Raw genomic sequence first — 16,277 nt, 5'->3', positions numbered from 1 at the left:
GCTGTGGGTTAAATCCCCAGGAGACACAAATATAATGCAAATACAAATGTATACCTTGAATGCACTGTAAGTTGCTATGGGTAAAAGCACCTGTTACATGCATAAATGTAAATCTTCCTCTGCCTCTCATTTAAATGATCATTTGGCTGACATCACTTCAGGTCTAGTTAACGGAAAGTCAGATAGCTGCTGTATATTATACCGGTTAATGTTAAATAATGTATTGCTGTAATAAAGTTTATAGAAGTGTAATAATGGCTGTGGTTTAGTCTCACATATATTTACTTCTACATCCATCTCCTCAGGCCTTCTCCACGACCATTTCAAGAACTACCACGTGGCGTTTTATTTGGCCGGTGTTCCGCCGATGGTCGGGGGCATCGTGATGTTTTTTGTGCCTTTGGTGCACCAGCGCATGCAGAGACGCCGCAAAGAGACGCATAATCCGAGTCTGGACAAGATGCTGAAGACCTGCTCGAATGGAGAAATGCTGCCCGGCTACACAGACATGGAGACACACATATGAAGCCCATAGCCACACAAAGGTACATCTGAAGAATAGTTTGGAGGGCTGGATTAGATTTTGCATCCCTGATTATTAATGTGGTCCCTGAAGTTTTTGAAATACAAATAATGCCAAATACAGCTTTTTGGACTGCCCGAAAGCTGATGGATGAAATGGGAGTCACGGCGAACTGCTGTTTTCTTCTCTGTCTTTCCGTCCCTCTGCAGGGATTCATCTCACCAGCACCTGTGGTCTGTGTTTATGTGACGTATTTCCTTTTTGCTTGCCTTGAATTAAAGACAAAGTCTTGAGATTCCCTCATGCTCTTCTGTTCTGGGGAGATCTGCTAATCCATCAGAGAATTCAAAAGCGTCCACCTTCACTGCCAACCCTCCGGTTAACCCACCGAAGAACCTAAGCTTGTAGATTTCCTCCAAACAAAGAGGGATTTAACAGCGGCCTCATGTAGATCTGGAGTGAAAACCTCAATAAATTCAGGACAGAAAGTACTTGAACGCCTTTAAAAGGAAATTAAAACTTCAATCATTAGTGGGCATTCAAGGCAAAAAGAGAAATAACCGAGACAAAGAGATCTTCAATGGGCTTTATCTTTCTTTCTATTCATTCTGTGCTAGATATGCAAATCCGATTTGAATGCATTCAATGTTTTCAGACGATTCTTTCCATAAAAACCTTCTATAGCCTAAGGCTGCTTGAATTTGATATTATGGACACTTTTATGAGACCAATGCGTCTTTCTTTGTGCACTTTCTGCTTTGATAACCTCAGCCGCGTTTTTCTTGCAACGTATCGCAGCTGTGAAACTTTACAAGGAATCATTTTTATAAGTTTTTTTAAATCTGTAATTATGTTAGCTGAATTTAGTATAATAATCAGCTATGCAGTTCACAAACTGTGCCATGACCGCTGAACCAGACAAGAATCAGTATTTCTCTACACCTGGAGCATCAGGACGTGACTGTTATATCCGGGTCATATTTCTAATTAAAAACAATTCAATTTGCATAAAGAAAACGGGCTAAGATGTTTCGCTTATAGTGACATTATATTCATTTCAAATTCAAACTATTGTAATCGAAAATCATTAATTATTAGCATATAATTAACCATTAAATTCATCTCATGATGTCAATATAGGCTACATATAATTTCAATATTTTTCTCATAATGTTTCGCATATTTGTTACCAAAATGTCACAATGCAGAAGAAATCCCGTTTTTTTTCTTTTTAACTCTTTCCCCGCCATTGACGATTTATCTCGTCAATTAAGAGAAAAACACTTCCCTGCCAATGACGCTTTCCTGGCAAGTTATTATGGTAATCTGTAATTCCGCTATTATCCACTAGATTGCCCAATTTATAAAAAACTGAACCAAAAACTAATTTTAGAAATTTTTAACTCTGTGTATTTTTTGATAATCATTCTTAATCTGATCTCTAACACAATTCCTTTCCAAAAATGCAATTAGTTCAGCGTTTTGCTCAAAATTTTGTATTTTTAAAAAAATTACCCATTTTTAAGGGGTAATAAAAAGAGAACAAATGGAGATAGGAGGAAACTTTTTTCCCGTTTTGTTTGTTTAAAAGCAGAGTTTGTTCTTTCATTTGATATATTTGTATGTTTATATATTTATAGAAGAACATTTTACTGGAAGGCATTTTGTGAAACTTTTGTGAAAATCCCAAAAAATGCTTGCGGGCAACTTTAAAAAAAAGGCTGGCGGGGAATGAGTTAACCAGGACATCTTAAAGGGAAATATGACCTGAACATTTAACAGAGCTTCACCTAATGATGCAATCACAACATTTGCTAGGAATTTTTTTTTTTTTATCAAAATAAGCGTGTGGCGTTTTTAGGGCTGCAAAATGATTAATCGCGATAAATTGCATACAAAATAAAAGTTTTTGTTCACATCATAAATGTCTGTGTAATAAAAATGTATATATAAATACACACAAGTGCAAGTATATATTTAAGAAATATTTACATATATATAATTATTATACACACACATATATGATGTAAACAAAAACTTTCATTCTCCAAACGATTAGTTGCGATTAATCGTTTTGCAGCACTATTTGTTTTCTTTATTGTTTTGAAGAAATGAATGTTTGGTTGTGTTTGTTTTATCTCAGAAAAGCTCTTTCACATGTGTTTATGATGCTGTAAAACAGCTGGCATTTTAGTGGAACGACAATCAAAGTGTGATAAACTGATAGTATGAAACACTGTTATGTTTATAAATAGAAAGAATAGATTGCTTTGAGCAAGATAACATTGTAGTATTACATAAAGTGGGTCATGATTATGAGTATTAACCAGTTACTATGTGAAAAAAAGTGAAAATTGAATCATTTTTGTCATGTTTTTGACGTAATGTTTTTGTATTGAACATTAACAACACCATGTTTCGTGTTACAGCAGCTTTTTTCTGTATTACATTCAGTCTGTTCCAAAACCTATTTAGATTCAATCAATGGGACATCATAGGACACAGGACATTATGTGTGTTACATCATCAGCTTGTCAACATGTTACTGTCAATCTATTGGAAACAACTGTTACATGTATACATTAGGAACACTATTTGTGCTGTGCATTATTGTCTTCAAGCTTACTTGTGAGAGGATTTGGAACAGAACTGTAGTTTCTTTCTTTTGCACAAATGTTGTACTTATATGTATGTCAATTCCCAGAAACCCTTTAACCACCATACAGTGTCTGTGTTGTCATGGAGACCGGTCCATTAGAGTTAATCAACCTTGGTTCGGGTACATACTCTGCCTCAGAACTCATTACATGGTCTTAGGTCACCTGTTTATATAAAACAAAACAAAACAAAAAACAACAGAGATGGTCACGATTTTAACCAAACTGCCTCAGTCTACATCGTCCTTCAGGTCTAACCAGGAAACATAGCATTTACACTAGGGTTTAAGTAGGGGATCTCATAGAAACTTGTCTAGGTCACATTTTACATTTATTTTAGGACCATTAAGACTTAGATTTCGTGGTAAAATGTGACCTTGTTTTGTGAGATTCATTCAACTAGACCATAAAAGGCACCTCTTCAGATTATAGTACTGTGTAAAATGTGACTAAAAATGCTTGTTTTTAATTATAGATAACATGGTTGATTAATTGATTGTCTTTTTTGGAAAAAGACAAAATCATGAATACCTCAGAAGTCTACTTTGGTTTCATACTTACATCCTTCCAAACCCGGTGCATTCAGTGTGATTTGTCTGTGCTGATTCATTGAGTGTGATTTGTCTGTGCTGATTCGTTGAATGTGATTTGTATGTGCTGATTCGTTGAGTGTGATTTGTCTCTGCTGATTCGTTGAATGTGATTTGTTTGTGCTGATTCGTTGAGTGTGATTTGTCTCTGCTGATTCGTTGAATGTGATTTGTTTGTGCTGATTCATTGTTTGTGCTGATTCATTTAGTGTGATTTGTTTGTGCTGATTCATTGTATGTGCTGATTGATTAAGTGTGATTTGTCTGTGCTGATTTATTGAGTGTGATTTGTCTGTGCTGATTCACTGAGTGTGATTTGTCTGTGCTGATTGATTGAGTGTGATTTGTCTGTGCTGATTCACTGAGTGTGATTTGTCTGTGCTGATTGATTGAGTGTGATTTGTCTGTGCTGATTCACTGAGTGTGATTTGTTTGTGCTGATTCACTGAGTGTGATTTGTTTGTGCTGATTCATTGTCTGTGCTGATTCACTGAGTGGGATTTGTCTGTGCTGATTCACTGAGTGTGATTTGTCTGTGCTGATTGATTGAGTGTGATTTGTCTGTGCTGATTGATTGAGTGTGATTTGTCTGTGCTGATTGATTGAGTGTGATTTGTCTGTGCTGATTGATTGAGTGTGATTTGTCTGTGCTGATTGATTGAGTGTGATTTGTCTGTGCTGATTCATTGAGTGTGATTTGTCTGTGCTGATTCATTGAGTGTGATTTGTCTGTGCTGATTGATTGAGTGTGATTTGTCTGTGCTGATTGATTGAGTGTGATTTATCTGTGCTGATTCATTGAGTGTGATTTGTCTGTGCTGATTGATTGAGTGTGATTTTGTCTATGCTGATTGATTCATTGAGTGTGATTTGTCTGTGCCGATTCACTGAGTGGGATTTGTCTGTGCTGATTCACTGAGTGTGATTTGTCTGTGCTGATTCACTGAGTGTGATTTGTCTGTGCTGATTCATTGAGTGTAATTTGTCTGTGCTGATTCACTGAGTGTGATTTGTCTGTGCTGATTCACTGAGTGTGATTTGTCTGTGCTGATTCATGGAGTGTGATTTGTCTGTGCTGATTCATTGACTGTGATTTGTCTGTGCTGATTCACTGAGTGGGATTTGTCTGTGCTGATTCATTGAGTTTGATTTGTTTGTGCTAATTCATTGAGTGGGATTTGTCTGTGCTGATTCATTGAGTGTGATTTTGTCTATGCTGATTCATTGAGTGTGATTTGTCTGTGCTGATTCATTGAGTGTGATTTGTCTGTGCTGATGCATTGAGTGTGATATGGTTGTGCTGATTCATTGAGTGTGATTTTTATTTGTGCTGATTCATTGAGTGTGATTTGTCTGTGCTGATTCATTGAGTGTGATTTGTCTGTGCTGATTCATTGAGTGTGATTTGTTTGTGCTGATTCATCAAGTGTGATTTGTCTGTGCTGATTCATTGAGTGCGATTTTGTCTGATTCATTGAGTGTGATTTGTCTGTGCTGATTCATTGTTTGTGCTGATTCATTGAGTGTGATTTGTCTGTGCTGATTCATTGAGTGTGATTTGTCTGTGCTGATTCATTGAGTGTGATTTGTCTGTGCTGATTCATTGAGTGTGATTTGTCTGTGCTGATTCATTGAGTGTGATTTGTCTGTGCTGATTCATTGAGTGTGATTTTGTCCGTGCTGATTCATTGTTTGTGCCGATTCATTGAGTGTGATTTGTCTGTGCTGATTCATTGAGTGTGTTTTGTCTGTGCTTATGCATTGAGTGTGATATGATTGTGCTTATTCATTGAGCGTGATTTGTTTGTGCTGATTTACTGAATGTGATTTGTCTGTGTTGATTCATTGTCTGTACTAATTCATTGAATTACTACAAATTACACTGATTCATTTAGCATTTGTCTGTGATAATTCATTGAATTACTACAAATTACACTGATTCATTTAGCATTTGTCTGTGATAATTCATTGAGTGTGCTGATTCATTGAATGTGATTGTTCTTTGCTGATTCACTGAGTGTGAATCATGCTTTTCCTCTACCTCAGTGGTCCTCAACTCCAGTCCTCACCTCTACCCTCCCAGAATGTTTTAGATGTCTCCATTTATTAAACACCCAATTCAGTTCATCAGCTTGTTAATTAAGGAAACGTTTCAAACATTCGGGAAAGAGCCTGATGAGTGAAATCAGATGAATAAAGAGACATCTAAAACATTCTGGGAGGGAAGGGGGTGAGGACTGGAGTTGAGAATCACTGCTCTACCTGAACAGCATGTGATTATCTTCTGACGATAGCAAGCCCTAAACATGTAATCATTGCTCTGTAGTTTTTTCTTATGGTTATCATCAAAAATCTTGAGCGTTTCTTTGTGCCATTTTTGACTGTATGATGTATGATTTTCTATATTTGTGAAAGGCAAGGAAATGGAGACAGACAGACAGAGAGAGAGATTGTGTGTTTAATTAACAACATTTATTTTCCCTATATTTAGACTTTAAGAAACTCAGGGAGTACAGACACTTTTCTTTCATGCTGGTTTCATATATCTGTTAGATAGGCAAGATTAAGAAAGTTACATTTTGACCAAAAAAATCATGACGGTTAAGTAATACCCTCTTACCCCTCCAAAAATTTCAGTGTAACATGTCCAAAAGAGGTGAAATATGTTCATGACAAAGTTTTGTTTTATTTCAAGTGCTCTTGTCATGAATATGGAGCACTGACTCACGGCATTTAAGTCTTCCATTTTATATATGTATTCCAGTTTTAGCCAAAATTGCTTATGGAGCGTGTCTATATGTCTATATTATTTTGCTCAGATTTTGGTTTGATTCATGCTGATCCTCTACACATTTAACATATCCACCATTAACTCTCCGTGATCATTAAAAATGATGTCACCACATCAGCCTTTAGCCACAACAAATATTTTTCTTTTTATGCACTTATATCAAGGTCACATTCTATTACATGAACGGTGCAACAACCTTCATTTTTTATGTTGTGCAAACATTATAAAGGTCTCTTTAGCTTGGCTCTGACTTTCTAATCAATAGTTCAGTCTGATCTCTTATTTTCTGATCATGTGCCTGCACACAAAATACTTGCAAACAGTGCAAAGTTACATTTCCACAAAACTTCTCAATTATGCCGTTTACAGTTTTCAAAACTACTACAAGTGTACTTGCATGAAAGTACATTTCTTATTGTATGCATAAACCAGAGTTAACCTCCAGATGATCCATTTAGGCACTTTGACCTCTTGTATAAACCTTTACTTGGTCTCACCTGGTGCTCATGTTACTATGGCAACATTTCACTCAAAGTGACATCATCTACTTCATATACAGGCTTCAAAAACACATTATAAAGGTTATAAACCATCATAAATTGTCAGTAAATTATAGCAGGTAATTTATGAAATTGTCTGTTTTTTGTATTTTTTCTTTACCCAACTGTAGCACTTGTTTTCTAAGCTATCATTGTAAAATATCACCAATTTAAAGGATTATTGAAGCTAAGCTGCTAGAAATGTGTCATTCTGAGTTTATGTAGAAAATATTTTTTGATCCTGTAATGTTGTTTTGTATTCAACCACCAATAAACATACTATACATACCAAACTGCTATGTTTTAACAATATTTAGTCTTGATTTCTCTGATAACTGATAAATGTTTCTTTATTAGCCAGTTCACCTGTAGTTTCTTTAGTGTCTGTAAGTTTTGTATATCTATAATCCTAAACATGTCTTTCTCTTTCATTTCAACGGATTGGGTTTTCTATGTAAACCATTTGATTAATTGTGATATGAATGATATTATAGAAATAAAGCTGTCATGATGACAGTTTCTGGTGTCAGGGTTGGACACTGCAGAAACACTGGTCAGATTCTGAGTCAGTGCACTGCTGACCTGATTTATGAAGACTCTTCTTGCATCAACATGGTGTTCAAGGCATTACTGACAAAGATACTGTAAAAAAAAAACATTTTAGTAAAAGTAGTTGCAGAATATTAAACAGAATAGTTTGTTAAATACTTAGTGTTTTGTATCTGCAGTGCACACTGCAAAAATGAATGTCTTAATAATTATTTTTCTTTTCCAGTATAAATATCTAAGAATTCTCAAAATGAGATACATTTACTTGGTAAGCAAGATTTTAAGTCTTGTTTACTGAAACAAATTATGAAATGTAAGAGGTTAAAACAAGTACAAATATCTGCTAGTGGAGTAAGGAAAATAAACATAAATTGAGTTTAGTTTAGATATTTATACTGGAAAACAAGACTTAGTAAAAATATTAAATAAGACATTCGTTTTTTGCAGTGCATTAGGTGTTTGCTGTGGAGTTCGCTGCTGCTCTAATAATAAAGAACCTCCAGGGGGCGCTCACCCACTGTCATATTCAAAGTCAATTAGAGGAAGTGAGCGAGGTAAGGGCATTTGTTTTGGCCCTTGTTTAAATTCGTGCAGGCACAAAAACATCTACTGACCTAGTAACTACCTTTAAGGACATTGTTTGAATAACCATGAATCACTTTAATAAAGCAGTAAGAAAGTCAGGGGCGTGCAGATACAGACGGTCTCCAGAGCAATGCAATGAAAAATACCAATGTGCATTTATTAATAAATATTCTTCAATTTTGTATATGTGGGGCTTTGCATTGTTAAGCAAAAGACACATTAAAGCGTCCATAACACACGCTGTTTTTGCGTATCTGATGTTAATCTGGAGTACCTATAGAGCAGGGGTCCCCAACTGGCGGACCCCGGTCCGAATCCGGACCGCGAGATGCGTCCATCCGGACCGCAAAGACTTTTAACACAATAAAATACATAAATAGCAAACGCTGTTTAACGTTATTATAAAATCCTATTTATATCAGGCACATATATGGTCAGCCCAGTAGCGCTATATGGGTCCTACATCAACACAGGTTTCGAGTGCGGAGCCAGCGCGAACAGTCACAGACAGGTGTGCAGGGAAGAAAGCAGAGAGCCTCATCTTGCTCGCGAGTCTGTTGCGGTTGTCAAAAGTGGGGACATTAAACACCATTACGAAACTAAACAAAGACACTTTGAAGAAACTTACCCTCAGCAGTCCGAGGTAAGAGTGCGAAAAATAAATGAACTAAAAGCCCAGTATGAGCGACCCACACTCACTCATTGCCAAACAACGAGCTATGCGTCATCGAGCCATCTATGAGTGTTCACTGAAAATACAGTGGATTTAAGGAAAGCATAACAAGCCCTTTACAGATGGGAAAATAGTAAAGGAGTGCGTGGATGCTGCATTTTTTGCTCAACGTATAGTTGCGAGTCAGCATTCTCAACAGTTAACATTATCAAAAGTAAAAACATGTCAAGAATGATCAATGAGCATAGTTTTTTTTTAACTAGGACTTTTTATTCTTTTGTCATTTGAACTTATCTACATTTTATAGACTTGAAGGAACAGTACAAATTAAGAGAGAAATGGTTTCCTGCACTTTTTCAGTTTTCCAAAACTGGCAGTTTACTTTACCTGTATGTGTTTATGAATGATATTGATGATGATCCTTTACCATTACAACTTGAAGCAGAAGAGGGTGTTTAACATTCACATTTAGTTAAGTACAGACAATAAATGAGAATGAAGGTAACATGTGATATGATTTGATTAAGCCAGAGAGGTTTGTATTCATTGATTGTGATTGTAATTCTCAGTTTAGCAGAAAAGAGCACGTTAGTTTTCCTTTTAAGTTGTTTTGTGGAAATGAATGTGTGTTTTGCAGATTTAGAGATGAATGCATTTTGCACTGTTCCCTTCATATTTTTTTCAGACATTGTTACTGGATAAATTTAGATATTTTGTACCAAGCAACTGAAAGGACATACAGTAACAGAACCGCTTTAAATGAAATCCATTTTGTGAAGGATTATTTATGCTTATACATATGAAGAAACATTATTCAATATGCTTGATAACACTATATTTTGTTCAATAAAACAAATATTTACACTAATTTCTTTAGTCTGGCGAAAGCGGTCAATTTATGTTTTTACGTCCGGACCTCGGCTGGTGCGGAGGGTTCATTTACTGGACCTCCACCAATTTTAGTTGAAGACCCCTGCTATAGAGTATTACATCCTTCATATCTCCGAAGAGTCTTTAGTTTAAATAGATTTGTAAAAGGCCGATTAGCTTTTAGAATTAAGGTTAGATTAGCATTCGGAAGGAGGAGTTACGAACTACAGGAGAAGGCTTTGTTCTCCTTACATCCAAAACACCAATTCTTTTTTCGTGCCATTTTTGAGTCTTGATATAAAACCAAGCTGACGCGTGAAGTGATGCCTGTAACTTTAATCATCCTCTATCCTCGCTCTCCCGCTGATTGACGTGTGGGCGTGGTTTCCGGGGGAACTGCCCATATAAAGAAGTGATACGTATAGCCTATTCCTAACGTCAGCTGAACCCGAATTTGGAAAAAAAACATCTTAAACTTGTAAACCCCCCCTTTAATGTATAATCTTGTTCAGACACGTACACAACAGATACATGCCGATACTGATGTACATGTGCATGACTAAGAAATGCAAATCAGATGGGATTCGGGGCAATCATTCTTAGTTATTTTGATTATCTTGGTATTTTTTGGTTTATTATGGACTCAGCAGTCACACACATGCAATGGAAAATCTCTCAGTTTACATTTCTGAGGAGTTCACATTTCATCTGTTGTTGTAATTACATAAAAATATTCGCCATCAAGAGTCTGTGAGGATGATTATAAGAAACTTGAGTAGACTTTCCCGATTACATGTAATCTAGTCTGTAGTGTGGGTCTCTCTCTCTCCTCTCTCTCCACTCCTTCCTCTCCTCTCATCCTCTCTCTCTCCGCTCTCTCTCATCTCCTCCTCTCTCTCTCTCTCTCTCTCTCTCCTCTCTCTCTCCTCTCTCCTCCTCTCTCTCTCTCTCTCTCTCTCTCTCTCTCTCTCTCTCTCTCTCTCTCTCTCTCTCTCTCTCTCTCTCTCTCTCTCTCTCTCTCTTCTCTCTCTCTCCTCTCCTCTCTCTCTCTCTCTCTCTCTCTCTCTCGAAATGCACATCCTATTAAGCAAGAAAGGCTCTTTCAGTAAATTTCCAAATATATTCTCTTTTATGTAAACTGTGAAAACCAACATGAGTGTGCGATTTGGAGTCACAGGTTAACTGAATTCCATGAGTATATTCTGTTTTCGTTTTAAAGGTTCTGTTAATGGTTGTTTATGGAACCATACAGCCGAAAAAAGTTCTTCTTTGGCATCCTGCCCCCGTCCCAGGTTGTTCTGGAGATTTACTGTATAAACTCCTTTAATACCAAGGTCACGGGGCATAAATCCACATAACAATAAAACAATTGTGCTTTACTTGCCCATGCAAAACTTTCTGCCAGCATTAAGGTGTTGATGGTGATTACCGACCTTTATTACTTTCTTGTTTGGCTTTCTTCTTTATTTTAAGTTAGGTTTTAGCTTGTTTAATCACACTCTATAGCAAAAACAGCTCAGTAAGAGTGATGCCTGATTTACAAATCGCATCTAAATCCATTAAAATTGGGCATCTGAGAGCAATTACGTGTTATTGAGATTACACAGAAATGCCACCATCTTAATTCCAGCTTTGTTTTATGAGGCTCATCAATTTCAAATCAAAATCTTTTAAACGGCTCCAATCTGACGTGCAGAAAGAAACTATCAACAATGGCCACATCCATAGATATGACATCATATTATGTTAAACAGACTGAAAGATGTGGAAAGTTTACTACAGCAGTGACTACAACAGGAAATGAATGAGTGGAAATACAGCAAAGACTTCACTGTCTACTGTTTTACTCACTGGTGACTACTGAAACAGCACATAAAATCCTAAAAACTCATTTTTACATACCTATGTTGTAATGGTAAACAGTAACCACATTGTTCAATCCGTTCCCAAGTGGATTTGTGAGAAAATGGCTCAGTTTGCCTACAGACGTCTGAGTCATCATGATTATTTCTCATTCCAGCATGATAAAAAAAAAGGATGACCAATGTCATCCATAGCTTGCCCCCAACACTATCAAGTTCCTTCTGAGCTTAAAATACATACGTACTGTACAACAGACAAAGTCAGTAATGGGTTCATTTAAAGTGGACAGTTTTTAAAGGAACATCAAGATAAATTTGAGGTGTGATTCATCAGATGTTATGGGTGACTGTCAGGACATTTCTTGCACTTGATTCTGTGATATTCTGTGGTTTTTAGATACGCACGTTCAGTGTATGCCTATGGAAAGTTTTCATTTTATTGTCTGCAATGTCAATGGAAAATATAAGGCTGATACCTTACAGATATTAGTCATGTTTTTATGCGCATTTTGAGATATCACATCAAAAACGAGTGATGGAAACACCAGATTTGGAATAAAAATGAATTCGCAAAAAAGTTTTTAGGCTCGCTTGAGGTGGTTTTAGGCTTACCCCTCGTTCAGACCGTGTGTGTCGCCTGTTTCTTTTAATTAGGCATTTCTAAATCTGGTTCTCATAAACAAACAAGTAGCATACCGTCCACTTCAGTAACTGATGAGAGAAGGATGACGTAAGCTCCACTGCTGCACGTGCGCTCACATTGGTAGTCGACTCATTATTTGCATCAACTGTTCTTAATTTTCTGCACTGTTAGTAAATGTATAACTTGCCCCATCGTGACTACATTCAGTCTTGTCTCCATTTTCCAAGCGTGACTTGTTTTGTTTACTATTGGTTACTAGTTCAAGTTCAAGCAGGGGTGCTGCTAAGGATTTTGGGCCCCATGAAAAGAATCTTGACAGGGCCCCCAACACAGCTGAGACTTTTTTCATATTAATTTACATAAAACCGTGCGCTTTTATGGTATTTTGACTACCAATGGGGGTGAGAAAATTTTACTTGAATTAAGTAAAAAAGCTTATTTCACATTTTTTTTCTCACCCCATTGGCAGATCATTTTGCTTGTTTTAAGGACAATTTCACTTAAATTGTATAATAATTTGTCTTAAAACTAGACTCATTTACTCATCAAGAAAAAGCATCTTAATTTAAGAATTTTTAGATATTTCTACTGAAAACAAGACAAAAAATACTAAGTAAGAAAGTCATTTTTTTTTGCAGTGTTGAATGTTTAACTAACTCTTTCACCGCCAGCGTTTAAAAAAAAAAAGTTGCCAGCCAGCATTTTTCATGATTTTCACCAAAGTTTAATGCCTTCCAGAAAATGTTCTCCTTCAATTAGAAACCTACCCATATTCAAAAGCTGATTACAAAAGAACCACTGAAGGTAGGATGAAACGTTTTTTTTGTTTGAAAGCAGAGGGTCTGTTCTTTCATTTGGTATATTGTATGTTTATATATTTAAAGAAGAAAATTTTCTGGAAGGCATTAAACTTTGGTGAAAATCATGAAAAACGCAAAGAGTTAATAAAGAGGTTGGAGTTGTGTGATGGTGTGCAGTCATGGGTCAGCAGAGTGAAGAGGAGGGGGCTCAGCACACATCCTTGGGGGGCCCCAGTGTTCAGTGTGATGGTGCTGGATGTGTTGCTGCTGACCCGTACTGCCTGAGGTCTTCCAGTCAGAAAGTCCAACAGCCAGTTGCACAGCAAAGTGTTGAGCCCCAGCTGGATCAGTTTGTAAATTAGCTGTTGAGGGATGATTGTGTTGAATGCTAAACAGCATTCTGACATATTAGTCCTTTTTGTCCAGATGTGTGAGTGCTGAGTGGAGGGTAGTGAAGATGGCATCATCGGTCGACCGGTTGGACCGATATGCAAACTGGAACGGGTCCAGGGAGGGGGGGCAGACTTGATGTGGTGCATGACTAGCCGTTCAAAGCAATTCATGAAGATGGGGGTAAGTGCAACAGGACGGTAGTCATCGAAGCAGGATGGAGATGGCTTCTTTGGAATTGGAATGATGGTGGAAGTTTTCAAACATGTGGGAACAACAGCCTGACTCAGTGAGATGTTAAAAAAGTCTGTGAAGACATCAGTGAGTTCTGCTGCACAGTCTTTCAGTATACGCCCAGGGATGTTGTCAGGACCCGGAGCTTTGCGTGCATTGATCCTGCTGAAGGATCTCCTCACGTTGTCTGAGGTCAGCGTCATCACCTGGTCGCCGGGAGGAGGTGGAGTCTTCTGTGCAGTGGTGCTGTTTTGTTGCTCAAAGCGACCGAAGAAGGTGTTCAGCTCGTTCAGCATAGAGATGTGGTTGTCACAGGTCCGTGGTGGGGGCTTGTAGTCCGTAATGGTCTGTATCCCCTGCCATAGTTTCCTAGTGTATCTGCTTTCACTAAACGCTCGCGTTTGCCAGATACTCGCATAATCTCATGCATAATCAGAGTTTACTGTTAAGGGAGTGTCTTGCGTGTATTTTGTGAACGTGAGCATCTCTTTTATTATAAACGGTTTAGACGCGTGTGCAGCAGGCACTTATTTTGACAAAACACGTGATGCACATGGTTCACATGATGCAACAAACACATATTTTGAAAACGCAAGCAACACACATGACACTCCGAACACTTATTTTAAATTTGCGCCCCTCGGATGAGCAGTCATGAGCCGTCACTGCTGGTTTTGTGGTCCAGGGTCACATATATTCACGCAAGTTCATCCAATTGTTCATTTAACTTCAAGTTAAAGTAAAACACAAAACAAGTCTACAATCTGGACACGAGTTTCCATCCAAACGTGAAGCAAGTCTTTTCAAAATTCGTGAAAAAAGGTGCGTTTCCATCAAGTTGTTCAAGCGAATAAAGATGGATGATGTCAAAGTCCCGCGAGAGCGATTCGAGAAATCATGCGAAGTGTAATTTCATCTTGTTCTCGTTGCATTTCGACGTCATCCGCCTGTCAGTTCTAGCGGAACCACATGAGGTCGAACAAGCCTTACGACAGCTGACAGCAGACGATCAGTCACGTGGGTTTAATGTTCTCTACGTTTCTATCTCCCATTATTCGTATTTACTTTTTTCAAATAAGTCAAAAACCACCTCAAGCGAGCGTTAAAACATTTTTGCGAATTAAGGTTTTTGCGATACTCTAAAAAATGTGCAAAAAACAGTGTGATAGAAACCCAGCAATAACTTAAATTTCTGTCACCCAACATCATACACCTTAGGTCTCCAATTTCAGCGCACCTTTAATATTCATATTTTAGTTTGCCAAATCAAACACGCCATATTCTTAAGTGTGATATAATTTAAGTTTCACGAGTTCGCCCTTACATCTAATCTGATTGGGAAAGTAAGCATATTTTGGCGTGCTGCCCTGGGGGAGGGCTCAGGATCCGGAGAGAAGCTCGAACTCCAAATCCGGGGTATGGCCCGAACCCGGAGAACTCCCCCATCCCAAACTGGGATAGAACAGATTAGAGTGGCGAGTTGGGGTGGTGGAGGGATATCTGAAAACAATCTCAGGACTGAGGTAGGTAGGATGTCTGTATCGTGCTCCTCCCGAACCTTGTTAATAAAACATAATTTAATTTAATAACACCACATTCGTTTTAAATTTCAAAATGATTTTTTGATATGAGAGTTTCAATAACATGATCGTCTGTAACAATTGTACAGCATTATATAATAATAATAACAATCATCTTGAATGCTAAGTGTTTTTATGTTCCTCGTGAGGTTTTTTCTTTCCTCATGAATCATTAACAATGTTTGTCTTTGATGAGATAACAGATGGCACAATAGGTCCAACATTTTGCTTTCATAGTTAGACCTTTATTCTCTCCAAGCTAAACACATCGCCATGACCTCTTCCTGACAAACAGGAACTGATAGTACGCTCCATTTTTATCTTGGCCACAACATGGAAATGTTATCTAATTCCTGCTGGCCTCTTCATCAGGAGCCTGGGACTCGTTCTGCTGTTCTCAGAGTCCGTCCAGGTTTCTCTTCGTGTAGACTTCAGGCGTGACCTCAAAAAGTAAACATCTAACCATTTATGGTAAGCCACATTACATAAGTCCGTACCCGCCTGTGAGTTATTCATTTGACACATTTTTTAATGACAGTGACACAAAAAAAAGTCCCATATGGCAGAAAAAATTAATTTGGCCAAAAATATGTTTTAAATATATGTGAAATGTATGTGATTTTGTAGAAAGTAAAGCTTAATTAAATATATTTTTGAATTTGAAAATATATTTAGTTTTAACCATAACATATTAACAAACATTTCAAAATGTATTTTAGCGGCAAAAATTATTATTTATTTTTTTTCAACCCATACAAAAAAAATTCCTGGCCAAAATTTAAAGTTTATATAAAATGTATACAATTTAAGTATAAAATGTATAAATATAATAAAATATAAAATTATAAGCATATTTTTTGCAGTTGAAAATCTATTTAATTTAATTTTTTTCAAACCTTTTATGTTTACTGTTTATGTAAATGAATCATTTTAAATAAATTATAAATAATTATCAATAAATATATTGATTTAAAAAAATGGCCAAAAAATA

General features: G+C 37.0%; 1 protein-coding gene across 1 annotated transcript in view; it reads left to right on the top strand.

Annotated features, from left to right (window-relative positions):
* The window catches only part of slc16a2 (solute carrier family 16 member 2), a 28,160-nt gene extending 20,767 nt beyond the window's left edge, over window positions 1–7,393 (top strand). The window contains exon 6 of the mRNA XM_065274592.2: window positions 306–7,393. Within this exon, the coding sequence (XP_065130664.1) occupies window positions 306–526 (221 nt within the window). The 3' untranslated portion in view covers window positions 527–7,393. The remainder of the gene's footprint in view (window positions 1–305) is intronic.
* The last annotated feature ends 8,884 nt before the right edge of the window (window positions 7,394–16,277 follow it).

The sequence above is a fragment of the Paramisgurnus dabryanus genome, chromosome 16, assembly GCF_030506205.2.
Source record: "Paramisgurnus dabryanus chromosome 16, PD_genome_1.1, whole genome shotgun sequence".
In the NCBI taxonomy this organism is placed as follows: Eukaryota; Metazoa; Chordata; class Actinopteri; order Cypriniformes; family Cobitidae; genus Paramisgurnus; species Paramisgurnus dabryanus.
This window is presented reverse-complemented; position numbering and strand designations above follow the sequence as displayed.